The following is a 20403-nucleotide window of genomic DNA, read 5'->3' as shown; positions in this document are numbered from 1 at the left end:
CTTATGTGTCTGAGAAATTTAAAAAATGTTTAAGAGTATTCATTGCAACTAAAGAATGGAAATCCAAAAGTCCTTCCATAGTGAACTGGCTAAATAAATTAAAGTACATCCAAACCACAGAATACTATGCAGTTGTAAAAAGGAACTAGTAGGCATTTTATCCACTAATATGGAATGACTTTCGTGATAAATGGTTAAATGATAAAAGTAAAGTGCAGATGTGTTATGCTTAAAAAGAAAAACTCTTCATTTGTATTCTCTTGGATACAAATACAAAAATCTCTGGAAGGGTGCACAAAAAAAATTAGTTATAAAAAATTGTTGCCTCTATAAAAAATTTGGGGATGTAGGAAAAGGACTTCCCTTATATGACTGTCTATGCCTTTTGAGCCTTACCCCATTTTTAAGTTTCCCCATTGAAAAAATAAAAGTTTACTTAAAAAATAGGGGTGGTGACATTTTCAACAGTTCATCCCAATTGTTAGTCTATAAATCAGTGAATGGCCATGGAGAACAACTGATCCACCATGAAATCAGAAAGATAACAATTAAGTGTGCACTCTCCATAATGCTGAATTTAATTTAAAGGACCATCCTTTATTCTTGATTAAGTACTTTGTCTGGAGGTGTTAGTAGATAGTAGTTATTGGTGTACTGTTTATTTACATAATGGGCAAAATTAAAAGCTGGCATCATGATACCAATTACTCAAATTCAGAATCCTGGAATTTAAAAACACAGAATCATTGATTTAGAGCTGGCTTTTGTTCTCATGTTGAGTAATCGATTTTCACACGTTATTTCGAAAGGCATTCCTCCTGTGTATCTCATGGTGTCGGCTAAGTGATGAGTTGTAGCTGAAGGCTTTTCCACACTCATTACATTCATAAGGTTTTTCTCCAGTGTGGTGTCTCTGATGTTTCTTAAAGGAGGAATCATGCCGGTAGGCTTTTCCACAGCGGCTGCATTCATATGCTTTCACTCCTGTATGAACAGTTTTATGGTTGCTAAGGTGTATCCTCTGCCTAAAGGCTTTTCCACATTCCTTGCATTTATAGGGTCTCTCCCCAGTATGAATTCTCTGATGATGTGTTAGATACGCTCTATGACTAAAGGTTTTACAACACGCGGTGCATGCATAGGGCTTCTCCCCAGTGTGAATTCTTATGTGTTCACTAAGGTGCCTGACCTGCCGGAAGGTTTTCCCACACTCATTGCACGTAAAGGGTTTCTCTCCAGAATGAGTTCTCAGATGCTGGATCAAGCTGATGTTCTGGCTGAAAGCTTTCTGACATTTATCGCACACGTAGGGTTTCTCTCCAGTGTGAGTTCTGTGATGCTGATTAAGAGATGAGCGATGTCGGAAGGCTTTGCCACATTCTTCACATTCAAAGGGTTTCTCGCCAGTATGGATCCTCTGGTGCGTAGTCAGGGATGCACTTTGACTGAAGGCCCTTCCACACTCCTTACACCTGAAAGGCTTTTCACCAGTATGAATTCTCATGTGTTCAGTGAGATGAATGGGTTGTTTGAAGTTTTTTTCACATATGTTACATTCATAGGTTTTTGTTCTTATGTAACTTGGATGATTGATCAGGTCTAACTTGTATTTGTTCCTCTTTCTAGGTGTATCACATTTACGGTGCCTCTGCTCTATAATAACGTTTGAACTGACAATATTTTCCCCAAATTTGTTAGTTTCTTGGCCACTCTTCTTGTGGGTCAGGATGGCTTGTCTTACATCTCTCCCATGGGTTTCCTGGTGCCTTTCTAAGTCACTATCATATTTAGAGACTTTTCTCAGTGTGGAATAAATGCCATCATCTCTCAGGAACCCTTCCATCATAATGCCATGATAAAACTGTTCCTGTAAAATGTTGTTCTTTGCAGTTGATGCATCGGTTTCTGTTTTAGTCCTCAAGTCTGAAAGAAAGGGAAAGAAATGCAAGTAACTCCTATTCATTATGCTTTGAAAAATCAATTATTGCAATGAGTAGGAAATAGAAATTAGGATAACTACACATATTACGTACGAGGTTCTGATTACAGTTGACCCTTAAACAACATGGGGGTTGGGATACCAACACCAAGGCAGTAAAAAAAAATCCAAGTAGAACTCTTGACTCCCCCCCAGAACTTAACAACTAGTAGCCTCCTGTTGCCTAGAAGCCTTACTGATAAGTCAATTAATAAATTTTTTTATGTTATATGTATCATACACTACAGTCTTACAATAAGGAGAAAATGTTAAATTATAAGGAAGAAAAAATACATTTATAGTGCTGTGAAAAATCCACATATAAGTAGACCCACGTAGTATAAACCAGTGTTGTTCAAGGGTCAACTGCACAATTGAATATGGTGATGCAACCCTGGAAGGTAAAGGGAAGTTAAGAAATAGTAAATAAGAAAAATGTGTGATTTAATATACAGAGTAAAATTTGAGCGCATTAGACCTATTCTTTCTAATATTAAATTATGAAATTTCAGAGTGATGGCTTATGAATATCTTTTTCATTGACAACTACTGTTAGAAAACCATCTCCCCACATGAGCAGCAGCAGCAGAAGCTCGTTCAAAAAATAAGGTCTGAACTAAGAACTTTCATAAAAACATTAAGCTTTTAGTGAATTGTATTAATATTTACATTGTTCTACTTTCTGTGATTATTAGTCTGTCCCTAGAAAGGAGATTTGTAAGAAACCCCAACTATGTTGCTATTACTGCTATGTTCTATGAAAACATCTTTTATCTTTTTTTGGGGGGGAGGGGAGTAAAAGAGGGGGAGGGAGAGACAGAATCTTTTTTTTTTTTTAATATTTTATTTTTATTTATTTATTTGAGAGAGAGAGACAGCGAGAGAGAGCATGAGTGAGGAGAAGGTCAGAGGGAGAAGCAGACTCCCGGTAGAACCGGGAGCCCGATGCGGGACTCGATCCTAGGACTCCAGGATCATGACCTGGGCTGAAGAGAGTCACCTCACCAACTGAGCCACCCAGGTGCCCCGAGAGACAGAATCTTAAGAAGGCTCTACTCCATGCCCAGCAGGGCTCAATCTCACAACCCTGAGATCATGACCTAAGCCAAAATCAAGAGTCAAACACTTAACTGAACCACCCAGGTGCCCCTGAAAATATCTTTTAACCTTTAAAATTCTGACTAGCTTTTTTTTTTTTTTTTTAAAGATTTTATTTACTTGACAGATAGAGATCACAAGTAGGCAGAGAGGCAGGCAGAAAGAGAGAGAGGAGAAAGCAGGCTCCCCGTGGAGCAGAGAGCCCAATGCGGGGCTCAGTCCCAGGACCCTGGGATCATGACCCGAGCCGAAGGCAGAGACTTTAACCCACTGAGTCACCCAGGTGCCCCCTGACTAGCTTTTTTACCTGATAATTTGTTTATATTACCAATGTTTCAACTGACAGAGCTGTATCCTGAAAGGTATAACTTCTTATAAGATTTTTTTGTTCAACACAAAAGGATCATTAGTACTTCCAAATTCTTTTTTTAAAGATTTTATTTATTTATTTGAGAGAGAGAGAGTGAGAAAGCCCAAGAGGGGAGAAGGTCAGTGGGAGAAGCACATTCCCCGTGGAGCTGGGAGCCCAAAGCGGGATTAAATCCCGGGACTCCAGGATCATGACCTGAGCCAAAGGCAGTCGCTTAACCAACTGAGCCACCCAGGCGCCCCAGTACTTCCAAATTCTTAATGACTAAAGGCAATAATAGAGTCTATGTTCTGTAGGCTTCTTATTCTAGTCCTGAATATGGGAGGCAGAAGAGAAGAGGACAGGGAAAGAGAGAAGTTGAAAAAGAGAAAACCCAAGAGAATATATAAACAAATTATTAGAATTAATAATGGAGGAAAACAAGGTGGCTGGCTATAAGATCAATATATAAAATCAAATATGCTATTACACACCAACAACAAACGGAAAACAGAATTTAAAAATATACTATCAGGGCACCTTGTTGGCTCGAGTCGTTCAAGCATCTGCCTTCGGCTCAGGTCATGATCCCAGGGTTCTGGGATCGAGCCCACATCAGATTCCCCGCTCAGCAGAGAGCCTGCTTCTACCTTTCCCACTGCTTGCCACTCCACCTACTTGTGCTCTCTCTACGTCTCTATCAAATAAGCAAATAAAATATTTAAAATAAATAAATATATTTTTAAAATATAACATGTACATTATCTATGATAGAAAAATATAAGGTCTTCAAGACGAACCTAAAAGATGTAATTTGAAGGAAAACCTTCATAGGGAAAATACTGAAACTTTATTTTTAAAAACGTTAGGAAATACCAATAAATGGAGCAATATACCATGTTTCTGGAATAATAAAACTCAGTATCATAATATTAATTCCCCCCAAAGTTGATCTATAAATCCACTTCTATTCCAATCAAAATACCACTGGAGTATTTGTGCACATGCACATACTGTGTGTGTGTGTGTGTGTGTGTGTGTGTGTGAGAGAGAGAGAGTGTGAAATCTGATGCACTCATGTATATGGAAAAAGCAAGAGGCTAAGAATTACCTGGACAATTTTGAAGAACAAAATGGGAGAACTACCTCTATCAAATATGCAGTTTCACAATAAAATACAGTAATTATCTTGCTAGTAGAGTAGGGCTAGAATAGAAAAACAGAACAGAATGCAGAGTGCCTACAACAGATCCAAGTATATAAGGAAGCTTGAGAGGTAACAGAGTGTCATTAACTATTAAATAAATGGTTCCTGGACTGGTCATCCATGTGGAAAAAGTCAAAGTAGATCCTCACCTCATACTACATATCAAATGATTCCAGGTGAATTAATTCCAAATATGAATATCCAAATTTTTAAAATTTAAGACAATAAATATTACATCATTTTTCTATGGTCCAGAAAAGAGATAATAATAGAACAATTGGCAAAGGACATAAATAATTTACATACGAGAATTCTGGATGGTCAATAAACATGAAAAGTATGCTCCTCTTACTAATAATCAGGAAAATGAAAGACACAACAAGATACCATACTCACCCATAAATTCACAATAATTTTATTTATTTATTTATTTATTTAATTTTTAAAAACTTTACTTATTTGAAGGGTGGGGTCAGAGGGGAGAAAGAATCTGGAGCAGACTCCAATCTTGAGTGTTGAGTCTGAGATGGGGCCTGATTCCACGGCCCTGAGATCCTGACCTGAGCTGAAATCAAGAGTCAGATGTTCAACTGACTGAGCCACAAAGGCACCCCTACAATAATTTTAAAATTTGCTCTGGAAACTCTTAAAGCTTGCTGATGGGAGTACAAATTGGTGCAACTGCTTTGTAGCGCAACAAAATGAAGGTGTATATATACCATGACCCAACAATTTTGCTCCCACCAGACATCTCAGAAATCCTTGCCTATGTACACAGGAAGACAATGCGTCTTGGTAACCCTCAATCTCAGAAACAATATAAATGCATATTAATAGGAAAATGGCTAACTAAATTGTGGTTTATTGATTCAATGGAAAAAAAGAACTAGAGCAACACAGATAGCAACCATGTTGAATGAGAGAAGTAAGTAGAAGTATATACATGATTTATTGAAAGAATAAGAACATGCAAAACAAAATTATATATTGTTTTGGGATATACACATGTAATAAAAGTATGAAGACACGTGTGAAAATGACTACATTTAAACTCTGAAGAGCTGGTTATTTGAAAAGGTATGAGGGTCACAGCAGGGCTTCTACTCTTTTTTATCTTAATCTAGTTGGAAGCTACACAGAAGTTTTTTACAATGTTCTCTATCCCTTACTGAACACCTAAAATATTTCATAATAAAACAAAATTTAAGGAGATGGTTAAGGACCACTGAATTTGGGGAGAAAGTATCCTGTGGCAATTTCTCTTGCAAGAATTTTCATACAGTAGTTACAAAAATACAAAAGATACATGAGTTTAAAAGAGAGTGAGAATCAAAGCTGAAATTATAAAATGGAAGTTAGCAAAAAGTGAAAATAGAATGCAAGAGAGAAAATTAAAGATCTGTCAAATGCAGTGAGAATCCTGAAAAGAGGTGTTTCCTGTGAGGAGAGACCATGCACAACTTACTGCTTAGAGAAAGGAGCTTTCAATTCAGAGGTCAGGATACTGAAGAAAAGAGGGAAAGTCAAGTTTAACCTTAATGAAGACAAGATTCCCTTCCCTCCAACTGCGAAGAGACTGTTGCAAGGTCAGGTGAAGGAAACGGGAGGGTGGGGTGAAGTCAGGTTTAACGCATGTCCTGTCCAGGGGCTGTGGGAAGAATTCAGGGACTCGGGCCTACATATTAAAATGTACTATGGGACGCCTGGGTGGCTCAGTTGGTTAAGCGGCTGCCTTTGGCTCAGGTCATGATCCCAGCGTCCTGGGATCGAGTCCCACATCGGGCTCCTTGCTCAGCGGGGAGCCTGCTTCTCCCTCTGCCTCTGCCTACCACTGTCTGCCTGTGCTCATGCTCTCTCTCTCTCTCTCTAACAAATAAATAAATAAAATCTTTAAAAAAAAAAAAATAAATAAATAAAATGTACTACCTGTCTGAGTCTCACCGGAACTGGGATCTTCTGGGCCTTCTTTCTCTGTCATCCATGGTTCTTGTCCTTTCTCCAACTGGGATATCACACTAGGTTTGGAAAGTTGATATCCTGCTTATAAAGTAAAAAAAAGAAGAAGAAGAAGAAGCATGAATGCTTATGTTGGGTTCTAAGAACCATCCCCAGAATGTCATTCTAGTCCTCTGATATTCAGGGTCTCTAAAGATGGAAAGGGGCACCACAGAATGTCTTTCTATTCTTGCTCCACCAAGTAAAGCTGTATCCGCAAGGAATGAGACATCTCTAATACAAAACCCAAGGCCAGGGGCACCTGGGTGGCTCAGTGGGTGGAAGCCTCTGCCTTCGGCTCAGGTCGTGATCCCAGGGTCCTGGGATCGAGCCCCACATCAGGCCCTCTGCTCAGCGGGGAGCCTGCTTCCTCTCTCTCTCTCTGCCTGCTTCTCTGCCTACTTGTGATCTCTGTCTGTCAAATAAATAAATAAAACCTTAAAAAAAAAAAAAAAAGGAAAAGAAACCCAAGGCCAAACTCCAGGGAATCCACAACATTTGATAATTTAGAAATAATGACTCTCCTGTAATGGGCAGGTTTTCTGGGTGACTGCCTCACCCGTCCTTACCCACTGAGACCAAGTTCCCATAGTTCTCCAGCATCACCTCCCGGTACAGATTCCGGTGAGCAAGGGGCAGTTGTCCCCATTCCTCCTGGGTGAAGTCCACGGATATGTCCTTGAAGGTCAACAGTTCCTAGAATATTGAATATATTCCTTTTCAGAGAGAGTCCACCTCCATCAAGGTCCAAAGAGTTCTGAGAGAATTCTAAGTTCTGAGAGATTCTAAACTAGTTCTACTGGAAGCCTCCTCTGGAAGTGGTTGAAAATCCTCTAGAGATTATCATCAATAAATACTTAGAAAAACAGATGGTCATACGTGCCTTCGAAAAAAATTAAGCAGGATAAGGGAGGAACATGGAGAACATAGTGAGGGGAGAGGACGATCTTCCAGGCAGGATGGCAGGGGAAGGCCTCTCGAAAAAGGTGGTATCTGATCAGAGACATGAATTCAGTGAGGGAGAGCTCTGTGGAGATCTGAGGAGACAGCATTCCAGGCAGGTACAAAGGACCTAAAACGAGAGCATCCTTGGCTTGTCTCAGGAACAGGAGAGTGAACGGCATCAATGGCGGAGGGTGGTGAAGGAAGGAGCAGGAGATGAGATTAGAGAGGCTTCGGAGCGGGGAGGGAAGGAGAGAGGCTTTCAACCCTTATTGTCATGAAACCAATTCCTGCTGAGCTTACATTCTGGGTCCCCACTGGAGTTTAATGCAAAGATGAACAAAGCCGTCTGGAAATGCGGTCTGACCCCTTCCTAGCTAAAATACTCGAAGATCTAAAAAAGATCTGTGCCCTCCCACCCCCGCTGTGGTGGCACAGGCTTTTGTAGTTGGGGTTAATCGGAAGCGAACTCACCAAATAAAAGTTATCTCAGCCAGAGCTCTAGGGGGAATATGAATAATCAGGCCCCCACCTTAACCGCCAGACAGAGGAAAGGGCTTAGTCTCCTGGAAATAAACAGAACTAAACAAACTATATTTCATCCCCCACTGTTCTTTAATACCCAATATCTGAACTACTAAAAAAAAAAAAAAACAAAAAAAAAACTGTTACACATGTGAAGGAGGAAGAAATCTGATCTAGAATCAAGAAAACAAAAATCAATAGAAGTAAACCCATAGGTGACCAAGTCATTGGAATTAGCAGACAAGAAGTTTAAAGCAATTATTAAAATATATGTTAAAAATTTACAGTAAAGTATGGATAGAGGGGCACCTGGGTGGCTCAGCTGGTTAAGCATCCGACTCTTGATTTTAGTTCAAGTCATGATCTCAGGGTCATGAGATCATGCCCAGTGTCAGGCTCTGTGCTGGGCGTGGAGCCTGCTTGAGAGCCTCTCTCTCTCCCTTTCCCTCTGCCCCTTCCTGCCCCTGCTCGCTCTCTCACTCGAAGAAAAAAAAAAAAAAAGGTTAGAATAGGTGAAAACACAGGAAATTGAGGAAGAGAGAGAAATGCTAAAGAATTAAATGAAAATTCTACAAATGAGAAAAATCCACTGAACGGACTTAGTGGCAGATTGAACCCTGACAAAGACGAGATCTGTGAAACTTGAAACTCGAGAGGTCAATAGATATTATCCAAACTGAAGCAAGAGGAAAAAACAAATAACCCAGGATAATACCAAGTAGTTTAATACACCTGTAATTAGAATCTCAGGAGATAAAAGAATGGGCAGAAAAAATACTAAGAAACAAAGGCTGAAAATTTTCCAAATTTGACAGAAAAAAAAAAATCTAGCCACAGATCCAAGAAGCTCAGCAAACCCCCAAAAGAATAAATTCAAAGAAAATCATCCCTGGGCACATCGCAGTAAAACTGCTGAAAGGCAAAGACAAAAGGGAAGATCAGAAGAAGGCAGGAAAGGAGGAACAGAAAAACAAGAGAAGTTGGTATAAACAAATAGAAAGGCAAGTCACCTACAGGGAGAGAAGAGTAACAGCTGACTTTTTATTCAAAACAGTACAAGCTAAAGGATCGTGGAACACTTTTAAGTGCTGAAAAGAAAGAAAAAAAAAGGCACCCTAGAGTTCTATATCCAGCAAAATATTCTCAAGGAGGAAGACAACAGAAAAAGACAACCGGGCTTTTTTTCCTTTTCTTAATTTCTTTGTCCTTTAAAGATTTTATTTATTTGAGAGAGAGTGAGTGAGTGCATGTGAGCATGAGTGGGGAGGAAGGGCAGAGAAAAAGGGAGAAGCAAGCTCCCTGCAGAGCAAGGAGCGCAACATGGGGCTCAATCCCAGGATCCTGGGTCCATGACCTGCGCTGAGGGCAGACGCTTAACTGACTGAGCTACCCAGGCACCCCTCGTTTTCTTAATATCTTAAGAACAATTTACTATTAAAAATAAAAATAAGAGGGGAGTGTGCTCTCAGTGGGGAGCCTACCTGATTCTCTCTCTCCCTCTGCCCCTCCCCTCTGCTTGCATGCACACGTGCGATCTCTAAAATAAACAAATAAATCTTTTTTAAAAATAAAAATAAGAACAATGTACTGTGGAGCTTATAACATGTAAAGTGAAATGTATAACAATATACAAAGAATGGGAACGAGTAAAAGGAAATACGAGGTTTTCATACCGTATGTGAAATAGTGTAATAGTAATTCAACTGTGATATGTTAATAATGTGTATTGTAATGGCCAGGACAACCACTAAACGCAAATCAAACAAGTATAGCTAAAAAGCATTCAGGGGACATCAAGTGGAATACTAAAAAACTATGCAATCCAAGAGGACGCAGAAGAGGATCAAAGAAACAAAGATGGGTGCACAGCAAATGAAGACCAAGAATATACTTAAATCCAACCGTATCAAGGATTATGGTAACTGTAAATGCATGAAACAAGCAAGACATGGCTATGTGGAAGGTCACACTCTAAATAAAAAGACGCAGATAAGGTTAAAAGCAAAAGAATTGAAAAAGCTATGCCCTACAAGCAGTACCTAAAGGAACACTGGAGGAACTATAGTTAAATTAGACAAAGCGGACTTAGGAGAAGGAATATTACGAGCCATACAGAAGACACAGCTTATAAACTGTCAGTTCATCAAGAAGGCAACCATTGGGGCACCTGGGTGGCTCAGTGGGTTAAGACTCTGCCTTCGGCTCAGGTCATGATCTCAGGGTCCTGGGATCAAGCCCCACATCAGGCTCTCTGCTCAGCCGGAAGCCTGCTTCCCCCCACCCCTGCCTGCCTCTCTGCCTACTTGTGATCTTTCTCTGTCAAATAAATAAATAAATTCTTTAAAAAAAAAGAAGAAGAAGAAGAAGAAGAAGAAGAAGAAGAAGAAGAAGAGGGCAACCATGCTAGGCATTAATGCATCTGATAACAGAACCCAAAACAGAGCTGACAGAACTAAAGGGAGATAGAGACGAAACCACAATATAGATTTTAATACTCCTTTCTCAGTAACTGATACAAGTGGGCAGAAATGTATCAAGGATTCAGACTGGAACAACCTATCAGCCAACTTAAACTAACAGACATTTATAGAACACTATAACTATCAACCGCAGAATATAAATTCTTTTTTAAACTTTTTATTTTGAGATATAGATTCCCATAGTGTTGTAAGAAATAACACAGACACACACATAGTGAAAAGAAGGGGAACAAGAATGCCAATGTTCATAGCAGCAATGTCCACAATAGCCAAACTGTGGAAGGAGCTGAGATGCCCTTCAACAGATGAATGGATAGAGAAGATGTGGTTCATATACACACTAGAATATTACTCTGTCATTAGAAAGGATGAATACCTACCATTTGTATCAACATGGATGGAACTGGAGGGTATTATGCTAAGTGAATGAGTGAAGCCGAGAAAGACAGTTATCATATGGTTTAACTCATATGTGGAACATAAGGAATAGCACAGAGGACAATAGGGGAAGGGAGAGAAAACTGAATGGGAAGAAATCAGAGAGGGAGACAAACCATGAAAGACTCTGGACTCTGGGAAACAAACTGAGGGTTGCAGAAGGGAGGGTGGGGTGGGGGATGGTGTAAGGTGATGGGCATTAAGAAGGGCATGTGATCTGATGAGCAATGGGTGTTATACACAACTAATGAATCAGTGAACACTACATCAAAAATTAATGATGTACTATATATGTTGGCTAATTGAACTTAATAAAAAAAAATATTATTCTGGGTGAAAAAAAATAACACAGAGATCCCAAGTACTCTCTACTCAGAATGAAGCAAAGTTTTGATTGGAAAGGGGCATGAGGGAACTTCCTGAGATGATGGAAATGGTCTGTATTTTGGTTACAGGGTATATACATACGCCCAAATAGAAATATACACTTTCTTAACTATATTTTCCTATACTTAAATTGTAGCTCAATTTTTAAAATATTTCATTTTTTCCTAGCACTAAGAATCCCATCAGTTTTTTGATAAATGTCAAGAGGCAAGGAATTTCAGACTGTGCAATGTAAAGATACTCTTTAAACAATTAGATTATTGTAACTTCTTCCTTATTGCTGTAAATAAGTCTGAAATGCATTTCAATCCTAGAAGGAATCAGCATCTGAATCAGCTGAGGAAACTGGGATTGTAAACAGCTAGAAAAAATTGCCCCTGATCACCAAGCAAATAAATACAAGAGAAAAGTTCAAATCCTGTACCATCTAACTTCAGAACCCAAGTTCTTTTCACTTAAAACTCTTCTGTCATTGAAAAACATCTGATCTTTAACAGTCTTCCTTTCTCATTCATTCTACAATTTTCCTCCTGTTTCTCTTATCCTTCCAGGAGGCAGTGAGGACAGCCTGTGAGAACTGCCCATCCTGTCTAAAGTGTGTGCTATGTGGCCAGACCACTTCTTCCCCATTCACTTCTCCTTTGGTAGAAGTTTGACCTCTGTTCCTAATACTCAAGTTCACCAGTGACATGTGTTTGGCACTTAAGAATGTCAGAACCTTCTTCTCCCTTAGCAAAGTTTGGTTCTGAATAAATACTCAAAATACTCCAAAAATACTCCAAAAATATTGAATATGAAATATTGAACAAGAAATACTCAAAAAAATTGACATACATCTTAGACTCCAAGTAATATCTGTTCGTTTTTAGGGGCTAGAATTCTATCACTCATTTCGCTTTCTCTACAGAAATCAGCACAACGTTAAATCTAGATGTTGGTCACAAACAATAGTTAATAGGAGGGAAGTGGGGCACCTGGGGGGCTCAGTGGGTTAAAGCCTCTGCCTTTGGCTCAGGTCATAATCCCAGGGTCCTGGGATCGAGCCCCATGTTGGGCTCTCTGCTCAGCAGGGAGTCTGCTTCCTCCTCTCTCTCTGCCTGCCTCTGTGCCTACTTGTGATCTCTGTCAAATAAATGAATAAAATCTTAAAAAAAAAAAATAGGAGGGAAGCTACCATGAGTAGGGGAATGGCCACCATTGCAGCCCAGTTTTCTGTATAAGAGCTCCCTATGTTGAATCTGTTAGCCTCAACACCCTCTCACACTCAAAAAAAAAAAAAAAAGGCAAGTTAAAGCCCTAAAAACCAAACAGCATGTCAAGAAAATGAAAGGAAACCAACCCACCTGGGATTCTGCTGCTCGGGACCCAGACGTGACTTCATCCTTCAAACTTTCTTCCTGGGTCTCATCAGCATCCTGAGACAGCAGCGCTAAAGAAGGGAAAGAGATATGAGGCGTGCATCTCCCCATAGCTCCCAAATAGAAAAACTGCCTCCAGATCTGCTGAACCTGGCTTTTCTCTCAAAACATTCACAAAGAGGGACACTTAGGGCTAACTCAGAGCAGTCGGAGCCTCCTTAATGAGGAGGGTCCACAGTGTGTTGCTTTGGGCATTAACATGTCCCAATGGTCAATGCTGGTCCAAAAGCACAGATCTATCAGGCCACTCCTCTGTTCAAAGGTTTCTGACAAGAAAGGAAAATCCAAACACTTCCCATCACCTTCAAGGTGCCCTACGACTCACCAGAAGCATCCTTTCCCAGCGTTAGTTTCTGCTATCCACCATCCTTCATCCATCCTACACATACGCTGACCACATTCTTGGCCCTCAGTCAGACTAGGATAGTACCCACTCTCTGAACCACTCTTTAAGGCAGTCATTTCTGTACCCCTCCCCAAATTGTCCACAAGAAATTTAGACATCTTTCAAGGCCCAAGTCAATGCTATTTGCTTTGTGAAAATTTCTCCAATAAATACAATCAAAAGAATGTTTCCCATCTCTTGTCTTCCAAAAGAAGTTTACCACAGCACTTTCTTAGGCTACTTTCTATTATTTTGACCTGGTTATGTGTCCATCTCCATCAATTAATAATAAGCATTGGAAATCGTTACTCATTTTGCCATCGGTCAAGATCCTTAGCAAGGTCCCTGCCTCCTGCAGCGAGAATCGGTATCAGTTGGACTTGAAGTGTTAAATGCATGAACTAAGAGACCACGTGAGACACATAAATTCCTGTGTCCATGTATCTGTCCTGACCAGACCACCAGATAATGTGTAACCTTGGACTTGTTTCCCACTGACCTCCCATAAATTGAGAGTCATCAAGCATGTCATTCCTTCCTCTCAGAAGAAAAGAAATGCTCCTTTTGAAAAACATTGGCTTTGGGCCAGAATGACCAAAACTTACCAAGGAAGACTTTGGGAGGGCTTTAGGGAGTGGAAACCTTTGACCCCACTGTCTGGGAATCCTATATACTTGGGAGCCACTGTTGTGTGCTGGATCTGAGGACTGGAGACGGGAGCAGCATGGAGCACATGGAAACAAGGAGCCCATGCTGAGAGCCCCACATTTCCCCTCATAGCGATCCTCTTCCCAAAAGTCACAAGCATGAACCCCAAAGACCTTTCCCCCAATTTTCTCCCCAAGAGACCACCTCAGCGAAGTACCTATCTTTTCACACACAAAATGTGAATTCTTCTTTCCCCATTCCCCTCCATCAGCCTATTCTCACCTTCTCCTTCAAACATCTTAGTCACGTCCTCCCACAAGGGTGCCGCCTCCTTGGCCTTCTTTGGATGGCGCAGCTTCACCCAGGTGCTGGCCTCCGTGGGCAGGGTGATCAGGAGCTGCTGTAGCATGATGGTGCCCACCCAACAGAGCTTGTCCACTTCTGGTGAGAAAAACCGCCAGAACCTCTATTGAAAGGCTTCACAGGTGTGTAGTCTCCTCTAAGCACAATCTCCTGCCCTCGGAACTTTGGTGTGTCCCTGTGGCACCAGAGGCTGGGGGCTCCTAGAGGCTCAGGTGACTTTAAGTCTGAAAAACTGACTTCTCTCTTAGATTAAGTACAGCCACCCTGGGAGGCAGCCATTTGAGTAGGTTTGAGTGCATGCCTCTATATTCTTCTAGAGGAGCAAAAGGCAGAAGAGGAATCCAGAAGCACCCAACACACAGTCAGAACTCCAGAACGTGCAAAAATATATTTCAAACTGCAAAAGATCCAAAAACAAAGATTTGGCATCAATGTGGGAATAAGTATGATCAATGCTCTTGGATGCGGCTGTCTCCCAGTTCCATATGCACATACAAGCGTAGACGCTGCCTTGACGTCCCTCTTTGTGAGCTGCATGCATCTTCTGCCTGGATACAGGTTTTGGAGTTAAGAGAGCAAGCTTTGAAATCAGACAGCGTGGGCTAGCATCCTGACACATGGACTTAAAGGCTCTAAGGCATTTCAACTCTCTGAACTTCAGTTTCTTCATCTATAAAATGGGGATAACAATTCTACTTTATAGCGCTGTAATACGAATTGAAACAATGTCAGGCATGCAGAAAACCCGTAATAAATATTACTATAAACCTTTTAATGCTGCATCACAGCATTATCTTTTGAAGCTACTTTTTAAAAACAACTAGAGGGGCGCCTGGGTGGCACAGTGGGTTAAAGCCTCTGCCTTCAGCTCAGGTCATGGTCTCAGGGTCCTGGGATGGAGCCCGGCATCGGGCTCTCTGCTCAGCGGGGAGCCTGCTTCCCTCTCGCTCTCTCTGCCTGCCTCTCTGCCTACTTGTGATCTCTCTCTGCATCAAATAAATAAATAAAATCTTAAAAAAAATAAAAAAATAAAAACAACTAGAGACTTCAATTTAAAGTTCAAGTGTCATAAGGCTGGAATAATCACACAGCTGCATGTTCACATGCCCAAAAAGCGCCAGACATATCCCCACCCACGCAGATGGCCAGCAGCTGGCAAGTCCTTCTAACCTGTTAAGATGCCTCCTGGTTTCAGAGATGTTAAAATGGGGGAGGGGGATGTGTTCAGACGGAGGAAGTACAGTACGCTGAGTATCATGAGGACTACTGCAAAACTGTTTGTAACAGGAAAATCTGGAAACAACTCAAATCTATCATCCCAACCAACGCCCCGGGGTTCGAGCAGGTGCCTCCGAAGCGACCTGGTCCAGCACATTTGGCTTCCCACGCACAGTCCGAGTTCTGAGCAAAGGGAGCCGGCCCAACTTTTTGAAGTTTGTGAGGAAGGGTACGTAGCTTACGGGCCCCCCCATCCGGCCCCAAGCTGCGCCTGCTCGATGCACAGAAAGGAGCTGCATCCCGCGGGCTGGAGCACGTGGAAATATCCTGCCCCGAATACATAAAAGTAAACGTCTAGTTACCAAAGTGGGGAAACTTTCCAAGCATCATTTGGAAGCTGGCCCTCCTCACTGCTCCCGGCCGTGTCTCCCCGGGACAGAGGCTGCGGCCCCGCGAAGCCTCAGCAGCTCGGCCCTGGACGCTGCTGGGATCAGGGACGCAGCCGCAAGAGCGCTCGCTCCCGAAGCTTTCCGCGCCACAGGGTGTCTCGGTGCAGCCGGAGGTAGCAGATTTTGTTCTTCCCCAGCCCTCCTAGACCACATGTCCCCGCTCACCAACGATTCTCCGAAACACGCCCCCACGTTCCCGCGGGATCCCGAAGGAAGCCCGCGGGACCTCGGCCTGCGCCCCGGACGCGGGGTTTCTCCGGGCTCCCCGCGGAGACTGCCTAAGGCCGGCCGCCGCACCGCATCGCGCCGCCGCCCTCCCAGAAGGCCTTCCGCGGCCGCGCGCCGGGGAGCAGGGCTCCGGGGGCCGCAGTGGGAGGGCTGCCCGGACGCGGCTTCTCCCAGATGCGGGCGAGGATACACCTCGCTGGCTGTCGCTCTGATGCCGGGCCGGCGGTGGCGGCCGACTCCACCCGCCGCCCCGCCTCGTGGGCCGCAGCCCCGGGTGGTCTGGCGCCTTCGTCCTCCCGCCGCGCCCCGCAGTCGCCCGCGGCGCCAATTGGCCCCCGCACCGCCCCGCTCGCCCCCGGTCCGGCCACCACAAGCTGCTGCGCAGCCACCCTCTCTGCGCGCGCGTCTTCCGGCGGCTCTGCACGCCCCGCCGCGGGCTCCGCCCACGAGGGGCCGCCCCGAGACCGCCCTCTCTCGGGAAGCCGGCGCGCCCGAAAACCCGGAGCCGGAGCGACGGAGCGCGCCCGGGGAGCCCAGACCCAGGGGCAACTGGCAGCCCGCCCACTGTGGGCGGGGCCAGCCGGCAGCGGGACGGACCACGTGGCCCGCCCGCTCCTCCGGTGGGGGAATCCCTTCTTTGTCATTCTGTCATTCATTCGTTTAGCAACTATCTGGAGTGTCTACCATCGGTCCCGTATTGTCACAGGTTCTGAGCATAGAGCAGTTATCAAAATGGTCCCTGTTGTCTTGGTTCTTCATTCGTGAGGAATTAAATAGATAATAATGTTGAGCAGAAATTCAACCCAGTGCAGCTGAAGATCTAACTGGCTTTATTGATTCATGAATGGGGTAGCATCCCATCTAGCAAGTAGAGGGAAGCACTACAAGTTGTATGAAATAGAAGGTTTTTGGTGGGGGGGGAGGGGAACACAAGGAAGTTATTAGCAAAAGAAAAGAAAGGATAGTTCCAGGTAAGGTCACCTTCTTTTAAGGGTTAGAGCTGGGGGTCTAATTAGGTGGATTACCTCATTTACCTTTGGGGGATGGAGAGGGCCCATGTGTCATATTAGCTCAGTGGTGCCAGATCACAAAATTCCTGGATGACTTGTTAAGACTATATTTTGGGGGGTGATTGGAATTGCAATTAGCTTAGCTATTAAGTCCTGGTTTAATAACTTGACCTCAGTGGCCCCATTTTGAGCCTGTGGTTTTCTTTTTAACAATAAAAACTAGAAAAATCAATATCATCCCAGCTGATGGTAAGGGCTATGAGGGAGCAGCCTGTGGAAATAGGATAATGAGGACTTTGTCTTTCTGATAATAGTGGAGCTAGAATATTTATATTAACCCACCTCAGAAAACAATAACATAAAAACTGAAGTCTGGGGGCGCCTGGGTGGCTCACTCAATTAAACATCCGATTCATGGTTTTGGCTCAGATCATGATCTCAGGCAGATCAAGCCCCACATCAGGCATGGAATCTGCTTGACTCTCTCTCTCTCTCTCTTTCTCGTTGTCTCTCTCCCTCTCAGAAAAAAAAGAGTAATAGCCTGGAATATATATTCTTTAATGTTCTTAAAGGAGTGCACTGGTTTGCTAGGACTGCCACAACAAAATACCACAGACTGGTGGCTTTAAACAACAGACATGTATTTTCTCACAGTTCTGGAGGCCAGAAGTCCAGGAGCCAGGTGTCAGCAGAGATTAGGAAACTGAAGGGACTCCATTTTAGGAAGGCTCTATCTCTGCTGTTTCTTTGCTAGGCCCCATGTACTCATGTTTCATATTTCACCTTGCATCTGAGTAAACCAAAGAAGCTCCATGTTCCCAGTCCAACGGGGAGAAGCAAGAAAGTGAATCATTCCCTGAGTTTCATCCTAGGCTCCCACATACCTGATAACATCAAAGAAGAACCGGATCCTGAGCTCCACGACATTAGGCTTTGAACAAACCTCTGCCAACACTGGCATCCATACCCCCTGTTTTCAGTGATTTATAGGACAACGGCTATTGTTCACCTGACACCTTTAATCAGACCTGGATTCCTAAAGGAACACATATCCTGGACCTCTTTCCAGTATAAACACTCAACCCCAAGCAACCCAGAGACTTGCTTCTCCTTTTCTGAGTCTCCCAGACACTCCGTCTACTACGCTCTATCACTTCCATTATTCAATAAACTCTGCTCTCCCTTCCTCCTGGCTTGAGTCTGATTTCTATCCTGTGCAAAGCGGAAGACTCTCTTGGCTGGTCCTGCAAGGACCCCTCTGGGTCCTCAGATCAGGCCTGCCTACGTCAGCAGAGTTGGTTTCTCCTGAGGCCGTACTACTTGGCTGCAAATGGCAGCCTCACTCTGTGTCCTCACGTGGTCTTTCCTCTGTGTGCTTACAGGCCCCTGGTGTCTCTCCATGTGTCCAAATTTCGTCTTATAAGGACACAGGTCAGGTTGGATTACAGCATACCCTAATGACTCACTTTCTCTTAATCACGTATTTAAAGTGATTAATAAATTTAATCAGTTACATTCTGACGTACTAGAGATTAGGATTTCAGCATATGAATTTGGCAAGTGCGAGGGAGGACACAGTTCAAGACATAACGAGATGTCTAAGAGATGGCAAAAAAGAGAAAGTCAGGATCCAGGAGGTAATCCAGCTTGTAAAATGACCTTTTGCCCTGAGGAAAGTTGTTAATGACATATGTATATGGAGTGGAGGGTGTTTGCAGCTGCAGGACTAAAAGCTGGGTAGGGGGGCGCCTGGGTGGTTCAGTGGGTTAAAGCCTCTGCCTTTGGCTCAGGTCATGATCTCAGGGTCCTGGAATTGAGCCCCGCATCGGGCTCTCTGCTCAGCAGGGAGTCTGCTTCCCCTCCTTCTCTCTGCCTGCCTCTCTGTCTGCTTGTGATCTCTGTCTGTCAAATAAATAAATAAAATCTTTAAAAAATAAAAATAAAAGCTAGGTAGGGAGGGAAGGAAGGACGTGACCAGTAAAGGTCAGTGAAGAAGTGATATAGCATTGGTACAAGTGGGTTGGAAGAATTTTTCCAACTGTGTACAAGAGTGTGTCTACTGGAAAAAAAAAATACAAAAATGGGGGGGTGTGTGTAAAAAAACACATAACATAAAACTTACCATCTTAACCACTTTTAAGTGTACAGTTCCATAGCATTAACTATATTCATATTGCAAAACAGACATCCAGAACTTTTTCAGACTTTTGAAAATCTGAAACTCTATACCCATTACACAAGAACTCCCCCTGTTCCCCTTCCCCTAGTCTCTGGGAATGTCCATTCCACCTTATGTTTCTATGAACTGGACTACTTTTGACACTTTATATAAATGAAATCATATGATGTTGCCTTTTTTAAAGATTTATTTATTTTAGACAGAGAAAAAGAGAAAGAGCATGGTGAGTGGAGTGGGGAGGAGTGGAGGGGGAGGAAGAGAGAGAAAGAATCACAAGCAGACTCTCCACTGAGCACGGATCCCAGCGCAGGGCTCAGTCCTATGACCCTGAGATCAGGACATGAGCCAAAACGGAGAGTCAGACACTTAACCGACTCAGCCACCCAGGCGCCCCACAATGCTGTCTTTTTACATCAACGTTTTAACATTGGTATTTCTGTCCGGGTTCTATCATGTTTGTTTTCTTTATACATCTCTATGATTTCATAAATGAGCATTTATTTTTTATAAGAAGCAAAACAGCCATAAAATGCAATATGAATAGTTTCTGGGCTTGAGCAGTTATGTGTACCTAGCATAATAAACCTGTTGGGCAGTGTCTATTACAAATGCCTCTTGACAGATGAAAAAAATAGGATGAAGTTTGACTAAGATCACAAAGCTAAGGATGGTAGAGTTGGAATTTAAATACATATTTTATGATTCCTGAATGCAAATTCTACCACTCTGCTATGAAGGCTTAGGATCTGAGCACAACATAATATTTGGTGAAAAACAATTCCAGTTCCAAAGGCAGGTAAACCATGCTAATTATGTAAAAGCACACACAAAGAAGACTCAGGATAACAAAAATAATCCTCTATGTTATCCCTGTAATGAAGGAGGGTGAAACATTATTTGAGCTCTATAGTATTATATACTGAATTTTCCAAGTCGGTGCTCCCCCCCAAACACCAACCATGAGTAAATATTAAATTTTCAGTATTCTGAGAAAATTAGTGAAACCTGTAACCAATGTGTTAATGGGACTAATTGTAGCTGCAGATTTATGTGTGCAACTGCAACTTTTTACCCTTTTTGTTTGCCTTTAAATTTCCTGGACTCTC

General features: G+C 42.7%; 1 protein-coding gene across 7 annotated transcripts; it reads right to left on the bottom strand.

The window, feature by feature from the left end:
* Window positions 1-553: 553 nt before the first annotated feature.
* On the bottom strand, window positions 554-16377 carry ZFP69 (ZFP69 zinc finger protein). 7 transcript variants are annotated; one of them, XM_032877408.1, is made up of 6 exons: window positions 15794-16377; window positions 14133-14761; window positions 12743-12828; window positions 7197-7323; window positions 6574-6672; window positions 554-1923 (listed from the first exon to the last, which is right to left on the bottom strand). In XM_032877408.1, the coding sequence occupies exons 2-6, from the start codon at window positions 14257-14259 to the stop codon at window positions 791-793; spliced, it is 1572 nt and encodes a 523-aa protein (XP_032733299.1). In that variant the 5' UTR covers window positions 14260-14761; window positions 15794-16377; the 3' UTR covers window positions 554-790. The 7 variants fall into 7 exon arrangements, with proteins under 7 accessions (XP_032733299.1, XP_032733300.1, XP_032733294.1 ...); XM_032877409.1 differs by having other exon boundaries at window positions 6574-6669; window positions 15794-16372; XM_032877403.1 differs by having other exon boundaries at window positions 6559-6672; window positions 15794-16369.
* Window positions 16378-20403: the final 4026 nt, after the last annotated feature.

Source organism: Lontra canadensis, unplaced genomic scaffold, assembly GCF_010015895.1.
Source record: "Lontra canadensis isolate GAN:19392208 unplaced genomic scaffold, GSC_riverotter_1.0 scaffold60, whole genome shotgun sequence".
In the NCBI taxonomy this organism is placed as follows: Eukaryota; Metazoa; Chordata; class Mammalia; order Carnivora; family Mustelidae; genus Lontra; species Lontra canadensis.
Note: the sequence above shows the minus strand (reverse complement) of the source record. Positions and strands in the feature narration are given on the sequence as shown.

What these genes read in the sequence shown, in the direction of transcription:
- ZFP69 (XM_032877403.1), bottom strand. Translation starts at nt 14,259, where the DNA reads ATGCTACAGCAGCTCCTGATCACCCTGCCCACGGAGGCCAGCACCTGG. An exon ending in TAAGATGTTTGAAGGAGAAG is followed by an intron (nt 12,829 to 14,132) that starts GTGAGAATAGGC and finishes TCCCTTCTTTAG; the next exon opens with CGCTGCTGTCTCAGGATGCT. An exon ending in TTCCGGTGAGACTCAGACAG is followed by an intron (nt 1,924 to 6,558) that starts GTAGTACATTTT and finishes CCTTTCTTTCAG; the next exon opens with ACTTGAGGACTAAAACAGAA.